The sequence below is a fragment of the Dromiciops gliroides genome, chromosome 5 (assembly GCF_019393635.1).
Source record: "Dromiciops gliroides isolate mDroGli1 chromosome 5, mDroGli1.pri, whole genome shotgun sequence".
Taxonomy (NCBI): Eukaryota; Metazoa; Chordata; class Mammalia; order Microbiotheria; family Microbiotheriidae; genus Dromiciops; species Dromiciops gliroides.
Genome location: NC_057865.1, coordinates 216,450,923 through 216,468,361, shown reverse-complemented (window position 1 = coordinate 216,468,361; position 17,439 = coordinate 216,450,923). Strand labels below are relative to the sequence as shown.

The 17,439-nt window shown below is 40.5% G+C and overlaps 1 protein-coding gene across 8 annotated transcripts in view; it reads left to right on the top strand.

Annotated features, from left to right (window-relative positions):
• The window catches only part of RACGAP1 (Rac GTPase activating protein 1), a 43,078-nt gene extending 37,016 nt beyond the window's left edge, over positions 1-6,062 (top strand). For 5 of the 8 annotated variants that reach the window (XM_043964980.1, XM_043964982.1, XM_043964981.1 and 2 more), the window contains one exon: positions 4,385-6,061. In XM_043964980.1, the coding sequence (XP_043820915.1) occupies positions 4,385-4,460 (76 nt within the window). In that variant the 3' untranslated portion in view covers positions 4,461-6,061. Of the gene's footprint in view, positions 1-4,384 lie in introns of all 8 variants that reach the window. The other 3 variants (XM_043964985.1, XM_043964984.1, XM_043964986.1) reach the window with 1 other exon arrangement.
• Positions 6,063-17,439: the final 11,377 nt, after the last annotated feature.

Below are 17,439 nucleotides of genomic sequence, written 5' to 3'. Positions count from 1 at the left end.
GTTTCTTTCATGTAGGATTTCACTTCTGCCCTTCCCCCTCCCCCAGTGAATTCCCTTCACCCCTCAATTTAACCCTAAAGATGTTATCATCTAGCTAAGTGACATGGTGGACAAATCATCACACCTGGACCCAGGGGGATCCCAGCCAAAACCCTGCCTCAGACACAAGACAGTCGCCCACTGTATGACCCCAGGTCTGTCCCCCAGCTCCACTTTTTTTATGGTTCTCTAGGGTCTTGTATTTGAAAGTCAAATTTGCCATTCAGTTCAGGTCTTTTCATCACAGGTATCTGAAAGTCTTCTTTTTCATTAAAGTCCCATTTTTTCTGCTGAAAGATTATGCTGAGTTTTGCTGGGTAGGTGATTCTTGGTTGTAATCCCATTTCCTTTGTCCTTTGTAATATCATATTCCATGCCTTCCAGTTCTTTAATGTAGAAGCTGCTAGATCTTGTGCTATCCTGACTGGGGCTCCACAGTACTTGAATTCTTTCTTTTTGGCAGCTTACAATATTTTCTCCTTGACCTGAGAGCTCTGGAATTTGGCTATAATATTCCTAGGAGGGGGCAGCTAGGTGGCGCAGTGGATAAAGCACCAACCCTGGATTCAGGAGTACCTGAGTTCAAATCTGGCCTCAGACACTTAACACTTACTAGCTGTGTGACCCTGGGCAAGTCACTTAACCCCAATTGCCTCACTAAAAAACAAACAAACAAACAAAAATAGATTTAAAAAAATATTCCCAGGAGTTTTCTTTTGGATCTCTTTCTGGAGGTGATCAGTGGATTCTTTCAATTTCTATTTTAGCTGCTTCTTCTAGAATTTCAGGGCAATTTTCCCTGAGAATATCTTGGAAGATGGTGTCTAAGCTCTTTCCTTGATCATGTTTTTCAGGTAGACCAATAATTTTCAAATTATCTCTCCTGGACCTATTTTCCAGGTCAGCAGTTTTTCCCAGAAGATATTTCACATTGCCCTCTTTTTATTTTTTTATTTTTTTTTATTTTTAGTGAGGCAATGGGGGTTAAGTGACTTGCCCAGGGTCACACAGCTAGTTAAGTGTTAAGTGTCTGAGGCCGGATTTGAACTCAGGTACTCCTGATTCCAGGGCCAGTGCTCTATCCACTGCGCCATCTAGCTGCCCCTGCCCTCTATTTTTTTATTCATTTGGGTTTGCTTTATTGTGTCTTGGTTTTTCATAAAGTCACTGGCTTCCATTTGTTCAATCCTCATTCTTAGGCAATTATTTTCATCAGAGAGCTTTTGTACCTCCTTTTCCATTTGGCCAATTTGATTTTTCAAACTTTTGACTTTTTTCTCATGTCTTTCCTGCATCACCCTCATTTCTCTTTCCATTTTTTCCTCTACCTCTCTAACTTTATCTTCAAAGTCCTTTTTGAGCACCTCTATGGCCTGAGACCAATTTGTCCTTTTCTTGGAAGCTTTAGATATAGGGGCCCTGATCTTGACATCTTCCTCTGAGGGTGCCCCTTGGTCTTCCTTGTTACTGAAGAAACTTTCTATGGTCCTCACCTTTCTCTGTCTGCTCATCTTGCCTTTCTTTTACTTGACTTTGAGCTCCTTAAAATGGGGCACTGTTTCCAAGCTGCAGTATCCCAAGCTTAAGAAGTCCCAGGTAATATGATTTAAGGAGGATCAGGTTCTTCACTCACCTGGCCTGTTCCCTGGTCCTAGATGACCCCAGACCAACTTGCTAATCAACCAGCTTTGTGTGTTGTGGTTGCTCTGATGAGCCTGTGCCCCTCCCCTACCTGGGCCACTGCTACTGAAGCCTATCTCCTGGTTCTCAACCGGGGGTAAAAAGTTCAAGTTCTGCCTCAGCACCAGCATAGACCCCTGTAGTCTCCCCCCTGCCCAAGGCTCAGCACTCTCACTAGACTGTGAGCTTAGTTCCAGATAACACTGGTGCTTCAGCTGATTCAGAGGCTCTGGGGGTCTCCTTCTCTGGTGAGGCCTTCCTGGGACTGGATCTGTGTCAGGGTGACTGTGGGGTTCGGCTCGACTCCTGTATTAGCACAGCAGCTGCCTCCTTCTGACCTTCCAAGCCGTTCTTGGTTAGAAGTAGATTTCAGCACATTCTTCTGTGAGTTTTGCTGCTCTGGGTATCTTCCTATGGTGTTATTTGGATGTTTTTTGGAGTGATCGTGTCATGAGTTTGAGAGTTCACTGCCTTTCCTCCGCCATCTCCCTGAATTCTTCATATTCATCATATCTTATAGTACAGTAGTATTCCATCATATTCACATACATTTTGTTTAACTATTCTTTAACTGATGGGCATCTGTTCTTTGCAATTCTTTGCTGCCACAAAAAGTGCTGCTATGAATATTTTGGAATATATGGAATTTTTGTCTTTGACCTGTTTGGGGTATATGCCTAGCAGTGGAATCTCTGGGGTAAAGAATATAAACATTTTGATCATTTTCTTGGCACAATTCCAAAGAAACCAGTTAATCAACAAGCATTTACTTAGCATTCACTCAGTCCTAGGCTTCTTAGGACACAAACAAAAATAAAGCAATTCTTGCTCTCAAGGAACTTTCATTCTGTCAGGATTCTGAAACCTTGATTCCAAAAATCTTAGTGTTTTCGCTATTAAGGCTATTTAAGCTTAAAACCATACTAAGATTTTTGGAACAGCCTGTTTAGTATATCCAAGGTAGTTTTGGGGAGGAAGCACTAATAGTTGGGAAGATAAGGAAAGGCCTTATGCAGGAGGTAGCATTTTGAGTTGAGCTTTGGAGGAAGCACTTTTCAAAAGAAGAAATAAAAAGTGTCATAACCACATGAGAAAATGTTCCAAATCATTAATAATAGGAAAATAGTAAAACAGCATAAACATAACAGCCCATCTAAAAATCAATACTAGTTCCTAGCACCAACAACTACCCACCTATCTGTCCTTCTTTATATACAATTATTAGAATAATCTATACACATTTAGTATATTCTTGATGATCTTGATTAAAGTACACTCAGGCTCCCTTCCTGCCTTCTCCCCCTCCCCCCAGAGGGCTTTCATAAATTCTGTAGTGGAGACCACATATTTATTATCATGGAGTTAATTAAAAGAGACTAAAGCATCCCATTGTATTAAAAAAAATTTTTTTTATTTGATAAGGGGAAAAAACATTGCCTTAAAGGTTCTCTTAAAACACAGTTTCCCATGCACACATCAAAATTATATAAGATTGGGGGCAGCTAGGTGGCACAGTGGATAGAGCACTGGCCCTGGATTCAGGAGGACCTGAGTTCAAATCCAGCCTCAGGCACTTGACACGTACTAGCTGTGTGATTCTGGGCAAGTCACTTAACCTCATTGCCCCACAAAACAACAACAACAACTATATATATGTAAGATTTCTTGAAAGATATGCCAGAAACTTGTTCAATCCTATATCAGACAAGGCATAAACTAGAGAGATGTGTGCTTGCTATAGGTGTTTACTTATAGTGTCATGGAGGAGAGGTTCTGTGCAGAGTCCAAATTAAAGAAGGATTCTGAAGATGGTGAGGTCCTCTGTCTGCTTCTGTTTGTGGATGACATTGTACTGGTTGTGTCATGCCCCAGAAAGCTTCAGCACCTTCCAGAGAAACATGATAGAGCATTGGACTTGGAATCAGAAACATTTGGATTTGAATTGATGCAATCATGGCTTCATTTGAGTGTAATTTGAATTTTGGTATTTCTTAGTGCTTGATTTGTGTTGTAGTCATCTTGTAATTGTTCTGGTTCTGTAGCAGCATGTTTTGTGGTAGTAAAACTGGAAACAAAGTAAGTACCTGATAATTGAGTAATGGCTGAGCAAATTGTGGTATATGCATGTAGTAGAATGTTATTATTGTATCATATTTGCATGAATGAAAAGGCATTTATTAAGCAACTATTACGTACAAGGCACTATAAGAAACAGGAAGAATATGGGAAAACTGTAGGAGGATTTGTTTGTCCCAATGTAAAATGAAGAAAATGACATACACAATGACTGTAATTAATGTAAAAGAAAACAGTAAGAAGCAGTGGATTGGGGATTAAATGCAATGGCCAGTCTTGGTCCAGGACTGGGAGGAATACCCATTTTCTTCCTCTTGAGTGGGGTATATAGGTATGGAATGTTGCACATACTATTAGACTCAGTCTTTGTGGCCATAGGGTTTTGTTTTGTTTTTAACTATTTTATTATGAGAGGAGATTCAATGGCAGGGGTGTGGTAGAGATGAATGGAGTTCATTGTGGTGTAACAATACTGATGTTTTTAGGATTTTTTTAAACACAAACTAAAAACAGTCAAGAGGTAAATATATAGTTATGGTCCTTTTGCCTGTATCTTTGTATTTTCTAATATAATCTCATTTTATTTTAGGTTTGGAAGCAAGAGCAAGTCTACTACCACCCTGGGACGTCAGGGCAACTTTTTTGCCTCTCCAATGCTCAAATGAAGTCACTCTCTAGCTTTGTTTCTTTCCTGGCATTTACACTCTGCAAGAAAAGCCCACACCTATACACTCTGTTTTGTAGCCTCCTGTACTTGCTATTACTTTATCATTTTCCAGGCTTTTGATTAAATGTAATTGTGCATGGAATTTTTATTAAGATGTAATATATATATATATATATATACACACACACACACACACCTAGATATCCTCAGTTGAAGTAGTAACACCTAATATTGGTAGTTTTTGTTAACTTTTAAGTGAGAGAAGATCTGGGCAGGGGTGGGAGTTGAATGGATTCTTTAGAAAATATTAGGTGGGTTTTTTTTATTTTTTAAGCTCCCTTTTGGTTTAAAGTTTAAATGCTGCCCATGAAATGACCCAGTTGTCCCAAAATTTTTAAAGAGGTATTTTCTTGTGGTAGTGGCAAGAAATCTCTTTGACAAGACTGGCTTGTCTTAGGGGAAAGTGAAAGCAGGGGGACTATAGGATGTCATCTTCAGCAAACATTAAAATTTCCTTTACCACCACACCTGACCTGAACATAATAGTTTGGTGTGCCAGTTAGAAATATAGTATGCTTGGCTTAACATGAATTGATTAGCTATTGATATTAAGTGGGCACAGCCTTGTAAATATGATACTAAAGCTTATATTTATGTCTGGTACATGACTGGAAGTTGGGGTCAAAGCCAGTCTGTTTTTAAAAGTGAATTTCTGCTGGTACTTGACCTTCACTTTGTGTAAAGGGACCTCCTTTTTGGAAGTTGATAAACTTTCTGTTGTGTGTCTTACCTGATGGTCAAGAGAGTAGAATTTAAAGTGAGTATTAGCACAGCTTTATATGTCAGAGTAAGCACTGGTCATTTTTTTTCTTTGCACTTTGGATGCTGGGATTTGCCCCTGGAACATGTATATATATCCCCAGGGTTTTTCTTCAAAAGATCTATCCCGATATTTGTAAAAATGGTTTCTTTTTTATCCATATCTCAAAAACTGTATTGACCCTTGTCTGTCAAACTTAGCTATTTGGAATGAAAACTTTGGGAAAAAAAGTAAACTGCTTTTTCATTATGAACATGGAGTTTGTTTATTTTCAAAGCCCTCTTTTTTAATGTTATTTTTTATTAATATCTTTTTCATCACATTAATTTCCAAATATATTCCTCCTTCTTTCCCCTCCTTCACCAATGAGCCATTCCTTGTAACAAAGATTAAAAAGGTTGTTCAGCACAATTAACCAGATCGGCCATGCCTTACAACATTCATATTATTCCATGCTCTTCAGGGACAACTGGTCATAATTGTACAGCATTCAGTTTGTGCTTTTTATTGATGTGTTGTTTTTCTCTGCTTATGTTGTAATCATTGTTTCTTAATTCTATCAGTCTCCCCATGCTTCTCTGAATTCTCCTTACGTATTGTTTTTTTTAGTGTGGTGATATTACATTTGTGTGCTACAACTTGTCTAATCATTCTCCAGTCGGGCACCTCCTTTGATTCCAATCCTTTGTCAACATAAAGAGTGCTCCTCTGGCTTCTGGTGTATATTGGTACCTTTTTTTTTTTTTTGGTCTAAAAACCTTTCTATAAAAGGTCTTTTTACATATTGTTCTAAATCTGTTAATAAAATCCAGTTCTTTTCCTCCTCCTCCCATCTCCACCATTAGGTTGTTCTCATTTACTTCACTATTTGGCCATAGTTAATTCAAATCTGAGCCCTAGATTTGTTCCGTGATTGAACTCAGTTCTGCCTTACTCTTTGCAGGAACACCTTTCATTTTAAAAAGAACAAAAACCTTTGAACAAATCTTTAGGGGCTGGAATGGCATAGATCAAAAAAAGTCCACTGTCTTGCTGCCTGTAACATCTTTCCTGCTAGAAGTGACTCTGGAGTAAGCTAGGATGATTAACTGAGGGCACCTGCACTTGGAACTCTGGACCAGTGAACAAAATGTATCTGAGATTGAACGTAAACAGTTGCAGACTTAATATGTAACTGTGGAGAAAAGAAGCAGCCTTCTGACTCTTTTCCCAGGAGGTGGTAACTCTCACAGCATGAGAGGCATCTGCCTTGGTGAATTGATAAGACGTGCCCCAGCTCCCCCTTGTACCTTTACTAGTTCTTCCCCTCCCCCTCTTGTCCTAAGTACTTTCTTCTTTTGTCTTAGCTAGCAAACAGATTTGGCCAGGGTCCACAGTTGCTGTTCTGTGGTATCTCCCCAAGGTGCATTTTAAGTCACTAATGTAGAAGGAGTAAATGGATTGTGTAATGTTAGTGAAGGCAAGACTACCCTATCTGGAAATTGATGGCCCATTAACCAAAAGGGAAATGGACCCGAGTGTCAAATGTTGGCAGCCAGTTGCTCAACTTTGAGTTAGGCAGCAGCCTGAGCTATGAAAATATATTTTTTTAAATCAGCGTATTAGCAAAGAGTTAGAAATGTGGATATGTGCTCTGGCCCTGGAAAAGAATTGGGAAAATGTATCTCTCTCCCTTCATTGCAGAGGTGGGGTGACAATGGATATGGAATACTGTCTATACTGTCAGACGGGGTTGGTGTGTTGTTTACTTTTGCTGAGCTGCCTTTTTAATCTTTGTAATAAGGAGTGCTTCACTGGAAGTGGTAGGGGAAAATGAGTGTGATATAAAGACAATAAAAATAAGAAAATTTTACATAATGTGGAACAGATTTGCTTTGAAGGGCTTGCTTGACTGAAAATTTTGTGCTCTTAAAATGAGATCATTATGTGGAGAGCCCAGGTTTTCTTTTTCTTTTTTTTTTAGGTGCCTATACTATTCGATACCCTGTTGATGCTTCTTACCACAACTTTATTGCAGGTTAGCTTTTCTGTCACATCTTGTTAATAGGATCTTGAAAGCATTGCTATTATCTCTGGACTCTAGTAGCAATCTTTTAAAGCAGCTGAGTTTGATCTTTACTTAGCTGAGTGGAGCATTATCTAGTTTGTTTCAGCAGTGGGGTTTGAGTTCATTATTTGTTGTTGTTGTTTACTTTGCTTCTTAGAAAAACTAGACTCCCTGGAGCCTGTTACTTATAATAGAGTCTCCAAAGTCCTTTGCTAGAGATGGAAAAAGACTTCTGGAAATTGTTGTGGGATTTTGTTCTCTTGGCCAACAGTCTGAGTGTTAGAGCCTGTGATGTCAAACACAGAACTATATGGTATTGTGGTTGATCTGCCATGAATTAAGTCAGTTTTGGCCAAAAGCTAAACTCCAGGCCCTTGGGAAGAGTCTTTGTCATATAGAGAGAGCCATATCCTTAAATTGTTAGGATGTGGAGCAAGCTGTATATGTACGTAACTCACATTGCAGTGAGTACAATGAGCAGATGGAGGACTTGTATTTCTTTTCATGGGTACAGAACCAGTCTCAACCTTTATGTGCTTTTTCCTTTTAGAGAGGCATTTTTATCTTAGAGTCTGAGCTTGACTGATCAGAGTGTAACAGTCTTTAGGTTTGAGAAATTAGGTAGGTACAAAGTTTGGTGCACATAGTAGGCTCTTGATAAATTGTGATTTGATGAAAATGATACGACGACTCAGGCTCCAGCCACTGGAACAGGAGCTAAGCAGCCAAAGTTTGGGAACAATATTCATTGTGCTTTTAGTATAAATAGGGCAGGTAGAAAAGCCATTTAACCTAAAAACTTGGTCTTTGGTTGGGGTAAGGTGGGGATTTTTAAAAAATGTTCCCTGTAGCTGATGTGTTTTATAAATAAATGGGAGTAGCTTAATTTGTCTAATTTATTAGATACTTTTACCTCATCTGCTGTATTTGTTGATGGTTTCTGTTCATATAACCAAACAAAATACAAGCTTGATGTAGGAATAACCTTGTAATCTATGAGAGTTTTGTCCTTTCCATACAGTCATATGATCTAAAAGGAGCTAGGAGGCTTTTCAGAGACTTCAAGAATTTTTGCTCTTCTATATTCTTCACCACCCCTCACCTCTGACCAATTTCTGATCCATGTTTCGTGACATTTCTTTACCTCCCACAGATAACTGTAAAGACAAGTGATAATTGTTACACTTCTAAGAATTATTGAGATGAGCTTCAGTCTTTGACCACCAAGTAAAAACTGTACACCTTCATCTGTATCTGGGTCAGTGAATTTAATGTTCTTTTTGAGGAAACAGTTGCCCCTAAAACCTTTTTGGAAGTTGCTTCAGCAAATTGAGGGCTAATAGCATGGTCTGTGTTATTATCCATATAGTGGTAGATGTTATAGTCCGTGCTGTGGTTTTGCAGAAAGAAAAAGGGATCAGCTATCTAAAATGGGCCAAGACTATTAAGAAATAGTAAACCTGGTTGTTACTCTTGTGACTATGTAACCTTTGTGGCTTCTCATACTTTCTTAGGGACACACTCCATACCATAGAGCACTAACTTAGAGGCATTGGTCAAAGGGGGTGGGAGGGAGCAGAGAAAGCCAGCTGTGCTTTGTTTGGCAATAGATTAGCATGTGTCTAAGAAAAGGAAAGTTATTTTTTCACTGCTAGCTAGATGGAGTAACCTGTCATCTCTCTCATTCATTCAATACCTGTTTAGTTTGGTGTTTCGTGCTGTGGTAGACACTCTGGGGTCAATACAAAAAGATAGTATAAAACAGTGCTTTCCTTAATCCTCTAGGAAGTATTGTAAATTGATACAGAAATGAATCCCATCCAGGGAAGGAGCCAGAACTATTAGCTGTACCCAACTTATTTATAGTTTGCTAACCCATAACTATGTGGGTGTTTGATAGGTGAGAGGAGCATAGATTCAGAGTAGGAAAGGACCTTAGAGGTCATCTGATCTACTCTTCACTTTATACAAATAAAGAGGAAAAGTGACTTGTCAAGGGTAGTGGCCTACCCTGAACTCTAGGACATTTCTCTCCGGATTCCCATGCTTCTGTGTGAGGTGGGGGGAGGGTATATAAACCCTTTTCCCACTTAGTTCACTTTTCCAGACCTAAGTTGAACAGGATTTAAGTTTCAGTTGCTAGGCAGAGGGGATATTTGATTAGATCTGTGAGCTCATTGATACGGGTACTCCTTCCAACATTGCAGATCACAGCATCGTCATGCCTTCTCATTCTGTATCTCTCTTTTGTCCTTGTCCTCCCTTTCTGTCTCTTGACACTGTGCATATCTGTCATCAGGCATCCCTTGTTCACCCTTATGACTGTTCTGCCTTTTCTGGACGTGATCTTTCTGATGTCCCTAGTATTGCAGCACATTCATCCACCATGGACCTCTCCATTGTCCATTTTAATGACCCTCCATATTAAATCTGTAGTATTCGATAATTCCCAATCATAGCATTCCTGGAAAGCAGGTATGGGGAGGTGAATGTGTGTGCTTCAAGGACCTTGTCTCAGGGAGAAGCCTAGAACAAGTAAAAGGTAGAGACAATTGAGCTCTCCTCCCTCCTGCTCAATCTTGGTGCGTTGTCCAGCTATAGTGACTGTGCAAGAAATAGGCCTTGTGGATCTACTCTGTAGGAGTACAAAGACAAAAGTAAGGCCAACCCTAGTCATTTATTTTCTATGAGGAAGGAGGGGAGAGGGAGGGATCAGGTATGTATCCTTATAAATACAAGGTAATTTGAGGAGGGAAAGAGCATTAACAATTTGGGGGAGGGGTGGAGATTAGGGGAGTGGCTGGCACCTGACCTCAACCTTGAAAGAATGAGGAGGAGATGAAAGAGGTTAGGGAAAGCCTGTTTTAGTTTTTATCCAATGCCTTCTTTTCTTCACCCCATCCCCCACCCCACCTCCTCCTGACAATCAGAGGAATATTTTAGTTGTTAGAAAAAGGCTAGGGAGCCAGAGGCAAAGGAAGAAATCGGCTTTGGAGGAGGCAGAATGTTTATTAGGATTATTGGGGGGCAGCTAGATAGCACAGTGGATAGAGCACCGGCCCTGGAGTCAGGAGGATCTAAGTTCAAATCCTGCCTCAGACACTTGACACTTACTAGCTGTGTGACCCTGGGCAAGTCACTTAACCCTCATTGCCCCACCCCTCCCCCCAAATTAAAAAATTATTATTATTGGAGGAGATGAAAAGGGAGTACTTTCTGGGTGTGGGGCACTGCTTGTGCTGATGCACAGAGGTAAGAAATGGGATAACTGTGTGCCAACCAAACTGGAACCGTTTGAGGCAGAATTCATGTGAAATAAGGCTAAAGTGGAGCTAGGTTGTAAAGGGCCCTAAATATCAGACTGATGAGTTTTCATTTTATCCTATGGACTGTATGGAGCTTTACCAGAAATTTAAAGGGCCAAACAACAGCCAATTAAATGTGACTGATATTATCCTGAGAAACCCCTGATCCAGCCAGAGACTCTGCAACTGGTTTCCAGAGGGGAAGTGTGGTTGACCAGGTGTGCTAAGAGCAGACCAACATTTATTGGATAACAATAGGGACATTTTTAGTACTGGAAAACTCTTGAGATACAGGCCTAATATCTATAGTAATAAAACTTCAGGCAGGATTGGGTTTGGTTGTCAATGCTGTCTCCTGACTGGGGCAAATTTTTTTTTTAATACATTAATAAATTTTGTTTTGCTATAACAGACGCTTCCCAAGACGTCCACCTACAAAAGAACATTCCTGAAAAGTTTGTAGCTTTCTTAACCAAAAGGAGTTATCAAGCATTTATTAAGTGCCAGACACTTCTAAGCACTGGGGATAAAAAAGAAGTAAAAAGAAATATATTCCCTTCTCTCGAGGGCTGAACATTCTAACTGGGGAAACCTACACATAAAAAAGGGAAGAGATCGCCAAGGAGCACCCTCAAGGGGGCATGGTGGCAAAGTCCTCAGAAGCACAGCCCAGAGGGAAATGAAGCATAGCCAGGCTAGGCACATCCCCCAAAATGGAGGCTTCAAAAGTTACAAATGGGAGGGAGATAGGGGTTGGCATGGGGGAAGGTTTATGTAGAGCATACAAGCCCAGTGGCTGAAGTAAGCAGTAGGGTGAAATGGCAGCTGAGTTATTTTGATGGTACACTAACTTCAACTGACGTATTTGACCAGTTTTATTGACCACCTTCTTTGGCTTCATTTCCATTTTTGTATATAGCTGAAGTATTATATTTTCTTTACTTTGTATCATTTCATGGGACTCTTCTTGTATTTCTCTGAATTCTTCCTATTTGTCTTTTCTCATGGCTCAGTAATATTTCTATGTTAAGAGGCCATGGTTCATTCCCTGCTGAGAATTTGTTTCCAAAATTTTATCACAAATAATGCTGCTATTCTTGAATATTTTTATGCATGTGGGTCTTTTCTTGCTGTCAATAACCTCATTAAGATACACACATCTGTTAGTGTGTCAAATGATGCAAATGATTTGGTGGACTTTAAAAAATACTTCATTGTTTTCCAGTTACATGTTAAAAATTTTTTTAACTTTTTTTTTTTTTGGCAAGGCAATGAGGGTTAAGTGACTTGCCCAGGGTCACACAGCTAAAGTGGCAACTGTCTGAGGCTGGATTTGAACTCAGGTCCTCCTGAATCCAAGGCTGGTGCTTTATCCACTGTGCCACCTAGCTGCCCCTTAACATTCTTTTTAAAAATTTTGAGTTCTAAATTCTTTCCCTTCCTCCTCTTTCCCCCTCTTGGAGAAGGCAAGCAATTTGATATAGGTTACGTATGTGCAGTCATGCAAAACGTTTCCATATTAAGTCATGTTGTGAAAGAAAACACAGACCAAGAAATAAAACAAAACATAAAAAAAACAAGAAGGTAAATAGTATGCTTCAATCTGCATTCGGTCTCCATCAATTGTTTCTCTGGAGATTGATAGCATTTTTCATCAGAAGTTCTTCCGAATTGTCTCAGATCTTTGTATTCCTGAGAATAGCTAAGTCATTTTTAGTGACTATTATTACATAATTTCAAGTTGTTTTCCAAAATGGCTGAACTAATTCTCAACTCCACCGACAGTTGAATAGTTCCACGGCCCTTACTTACGTCAAACCATTTTCCCTGGCTTTTAGCATCTTAGCTAAAAATATTTGAGGTATTTGGGGTTTTTTTCTTTTAAAAATCAAATTTTTCTGATATCTTTTATCTTTATATCACCTGTAATTCCCCCTTTATCCCTCTCTCCTCCTCTCTGAGGATCCAAGACAGTCATCCCTCATAACAGAATGAAAATCAACACATCCAAAAAGTACGATATTGTGTGCCTTGTTCCATACTCAAGGACCCTCACCTCTGCAGAGGAACAGGGAAAGGTGTCCTCTCAAATCTGTTCGGAAACCAAGCTTGGTCATTATAATTTTGTACCATTCATTTTTTCAAGTAAATATTTTAAGGAGTATTTTTTTTTCATCACTACAGTTTTCCTCGAGTATGTCTCTTGCTCTTCCTAAAGAGCTGTTTCATATGATATATTTTCAAGAAAAAGGAGACAAAAATCAGCATAGCTGATCAATACCTCAAAAAAAACGAAAATGTGCATTGTGCAATACTTGTGAACCTTCCATTTCTTGAAGGGGGTGGGAAAAGAGCATCTTCTCATATCTCTTCCAGCCAATTCTGTTCTATATAATTTGCAATTCATTTTCAGTGTTTTTGTGGTGGTTATTCTTTCCATTTAAGTGGCAGTCATTCTTTATGTTGTTTCCTTGGCTCTGCTTACTTCACTTTGCATCTGTTTATATGTTATATTCATTGTTTCTATTTCTAGTAGCAGTGATACAGCGTTACATTCACGTATTACAATTTGTTTAGCCATTCCTGTGAGGTGTTATTCTAATCTGTATTTTTCTGACTACGTTGTCATTTAATTTTGTATGAAAACTATTTATGTCCTTTGACCATTTGTTTTCTCTAGGTAGTGGCTGGGTTCATTACATGGAGCAGCTAAATTTTTTCTGATAGTGTGGGTTATTTGGCATTAGGATTAAGGACCAAAAGAGATTGTGGTCTCCTTTAAACAAACAAATATCAATAATGAGTGATGTTCTTGTCTGGGGTGGTTTAAGTATGGCCCTTTTATGAAGACAGGGAGATGGACTAGATGAGTGTTTATGGTCCCTTCTTGGCAGTAGGATTCTATGGTCACTTCTGTGTACCCTGTATGCCACACAGGCTAGCGCCAAGTGCAGATGAGTCTCTAAGCCAAAGCCATCAGGCTGTTTCTAGAACGTGTCAGTGGATTAGCTTATTGGCTTTCCCCCTGAGTGGCATTAGCTCTTACCCTGTCTCATGCTCACCATCTGGCTTTGAGTAAGAAGTCTTTGAGTGATCTCTCTTCAGTAGCTTACTCTGTGCCAGGGCTTTCTGAGGACTGTTGAGCTTTCTCCATCAGCCTAAGAGATCGGTGCTATCTAAGGAGAGGGCAGCCTGAATTGAGGAGGTGAAGCAGTCAGGAAAGCCTGTTTTTGTTTTTATCCCAAGTCTTCCCCCCAGCCTCACCCCCTGTCTTCTGACAATTGGAGGAATATTTTAGTCATTAGGAGAAGCCTTGCGGGGACCAGCCTTAGGGAAGGGATGGTGAATAGAGGATGTTAGGGTTAGTGGGTGAAAAATCTGTGTTTTCTGTGTAAGCTTCTAAGAAACCAATCTGTCAATAGACAGCAGACAAAACGCTGAGACAGATTTTAAGATGAAACAGCTTCTACCATAGAGAGCTCTGCCTCTGTGTGGATGATGTTTGCTCAGTTTTCCTCATTTAAGGATGGGAGAGAGAAAAAAAGAGCTAGGATTATTTTTCCTCGCTCCAAAGCAAAGCCTAGGGGTGGAGGTGACGTAAATGAAAATTCTCCATTCTCCAAAAGGGCTGGCTGCTCTCTCCTCCCAGGTTAATACACGTTGACTGGGGCTAAATGCCTGATGCTGCTGGACAAAGTCCAGCCTCTCAGCAGAGCATCCACAGTGTAGTAATACAGCTGCTGGCATTAAAGGGCTAAGCCTTTTCCAGCTGCTTGCTTTAACAGGCACTGCCTGCAGCCAGCAGCTTAACGGAGCTGTCTAAACCCGATTAGGAGGAAATAACTAATCTTTTCATCTTCTGACAACGGTACTGGAGGTCCTCTGGAAGATGACTTAGGGGGTGGGGAATCTTAGAGGGGTAGAAAGAGGCAGGCCTATACCCTCTCACAAAGAGCAAGCTCTCCCAGAACCTGAGAATGGTGGTCCCTAGCTTGGCTGCTTTTCTTACCTTTGTGCTGGAAAGCAGGGCTATCCCGTCTCTTCTGAGCAGAGCACTGCAGCAGATGGATTCCACATCAGGAAGGAGAGTGTGCTGAGCCAGCAGCTAAAGGCCAAAAACGAAAGCTGTCTAAAGTAAGATATGGCCCAGGTAATTGGGAACTCTGACAGCTGAGGTGCCTGAGAAGTAGAGGCTCTGGAGCTGAGGGACACTGGTATCCTCTCTTCATTTCCCTCCATAGTGAACCGTGTTAAAGTTTAATTATTTGGTTGTCTATTCTCTGATTGGAGATCCCCGTTGTTGGGGAAACTCACTAAAATGACAAAGCAACCCGTTCCATTTTTGGACAGCTTGAATTAAAAAAATTCTTCCCTGTATTGAGCTTAAATCTCTCACTATAACTTAGACCTTTTGATTCTAGTTTTTCCCTTGGAGGTGAGGCAGCGAGTTCTGTCCCTTTTCCATTTGACAGTCATTCAGATGACAGTCATGTTTCTCCCCCTCCATTCCTCCAAACAGAAACCTTTTCTAGGCTAAGCATCCCTGGTTTCTTTCATCAGTCTTCATGTAAACATTGTTTTTGTTGGCCTCCTCTGCCCTGAGTTCCTCTTATTTTACACAAGACCCGAGCACGAGTTTAAGGTTAGATCCAGGTATGATCTGACTAATGTAGAGTACAATAGGACTGTCTCACCTCCCACCTTTCTTATCAGTGTTGACATACTGAACTAGTTTGTTGTCAATTGAAACCCAAAGATCTTTTTCAAATGACCTACTGTTAAACCACTTCTGACTTATCCTGTACTTGTACAGTTGGGTTTTTTGGACCAGACCTTTAATTTTCTTTGTAGAGGGAAATTCAATTAAAGAACCTCCCTTAATTGATGCAGATTAGCACCTACTTTGCATCCTTTTACTATAACAGCCTTTCAGAAGTGGAGAACCAATCTCCTTACCCTTGTTTTGGCATGGACTGGAATTAAGAGAGAGGGAGAAAAGTCCCAGAGAAAACTTCCCACTTGTTTTGCCATTTTTCCCATAAACTTTGTGGAAAATCCCCTCCCAGATTGCCTTTGCCCTAGTTTGGCAACTCCTAGTGTGTGAAACAATGGAGAGAGTATGGGTAGTATGAATTAGAACTTTATTTCAAACCTGTCACTACATATTAGAATGAGAGGCTACTCTCTAAAGCATGTAAAAGGAAGTACTCTTTTGAATAGCAAATTATAAACTTAAGCAACTTGTTTTCTGAGAGAATAAAAGATGTAATCAGAAGCAATAAAGATCAATGTAATTATGTTTGATCATAACAAGTGGTAGGTAGTAGCACAGCTAGTCTAAACTAGGAATATCTGAGGGACACCTCTATTCTTTTCAAAATGGGTGTCACAGATTGTCATCAACATTCTGCCATGCTCCTATTAGTACATTGTTTGACTTCATGTTGTAATCCAAGATGATGGATGAAAGGTGGTCCTTCCATAGTGTCATAGGTATGATGCTCAGTCCTATTCGTTCTCCACGTCAGTTTCTTCTCTTTAGAGGAGCTCTGGCACGACCCCATCCTAATTGGCAAGTATCCCTTTTACCACTTTGGTGTGTCTTCACCCATTGCCCATTTGATATAAACCATCACCACTACTATTTGCACATAGAAGAAATCATTGTCCTGTATTTGGTTGGGTCCAAGGGCCTTACTTGGTTAGAAGTCTCCAGGCAAGAGACTCTTCCTCCACCTGTGGAGAAAAGTCTCAATAGCAATCTCGACTGCTTTAGTAGGAAAGTAGGGCATTTTCCAGACAGCCTGGTGCCACTATCTGTTCAGCTCTTTGGCCTGGCCTTCCACTTAGAAGATATGGACAAGTGATGGGGAGACTTTTTCCTTAGATTACAGATCTGTCAGTCCACTTAGGTGGTTGGTCTTTCTGTCCCCCACCTCTTACTAAGAACATAGGCTCATTGATTTGAGTTCCTTGGCTTCCTCCCCTGATTGGGAGTGTCTCTCTCCCCATTGCCTGATTCAGTTGGAGCTCTGAAACATCATTTTTCATTCCCTTCCTATTCTGCTTGTTAACTACAGCCTGTTAATTAAAGCTGCTGGACTCCCCACTCTCACCAATCTTCCCTTTTCCCCCTCCCCCCAGTTCTTTTGATAAATGCCTGTGGCTGCACCTCAACTCAGATGCCTCTTGCTGAGAAGTGATTATAAGCCTCTACTGTGCTGACCCCCTGCAGCCCAAGGCAAGCATGACTTGAGCCACTGCTTCATCTTGATTAGCCCCTGGCTTTTTCCTTCTCATTACTAAGAGCTAGAACTAAACTGTAGCTTAAGCTCATCCTTCTGCTCAATGAGGTCAACTCACCTGCCCTCGTCTCCCTAGGCTTTCTAGAGCTCCTCTAGCTTTGGAATCTGAGGAACTAGAACATGTCCTCCCAACTCCCTGCCTCCTCTGGCATCTGTCTTACTGTTTACAGTCCTGACCAGTCAGCCCAGTTCGTTTTTATAGTTAAGTCAAATAGTTTCAGCATAAGGTTTTTTTGGTTTGTTTCGGTCTGTGCAGACTATCAGATCTGGAAGGGACTTGTGGCAGGATCCTTATCTGTCATGTTAATTTTTCCATAAGTTATTGAAACAACTTTCTAGGTTTAATTGGTTCAGAGGACTATGGCTCAGGCCGTTGATGTAGCTTCTTGGTGGCTTAGGTAGAGTCAGAAATGCCAGGGAACCAGGGCAGCCTGCAAGCCCAATAGGGTTGTGTCTAGGCCTAAGCCCCAGAAGTGGCAGTGCTTGACCCAGCTTTAGGG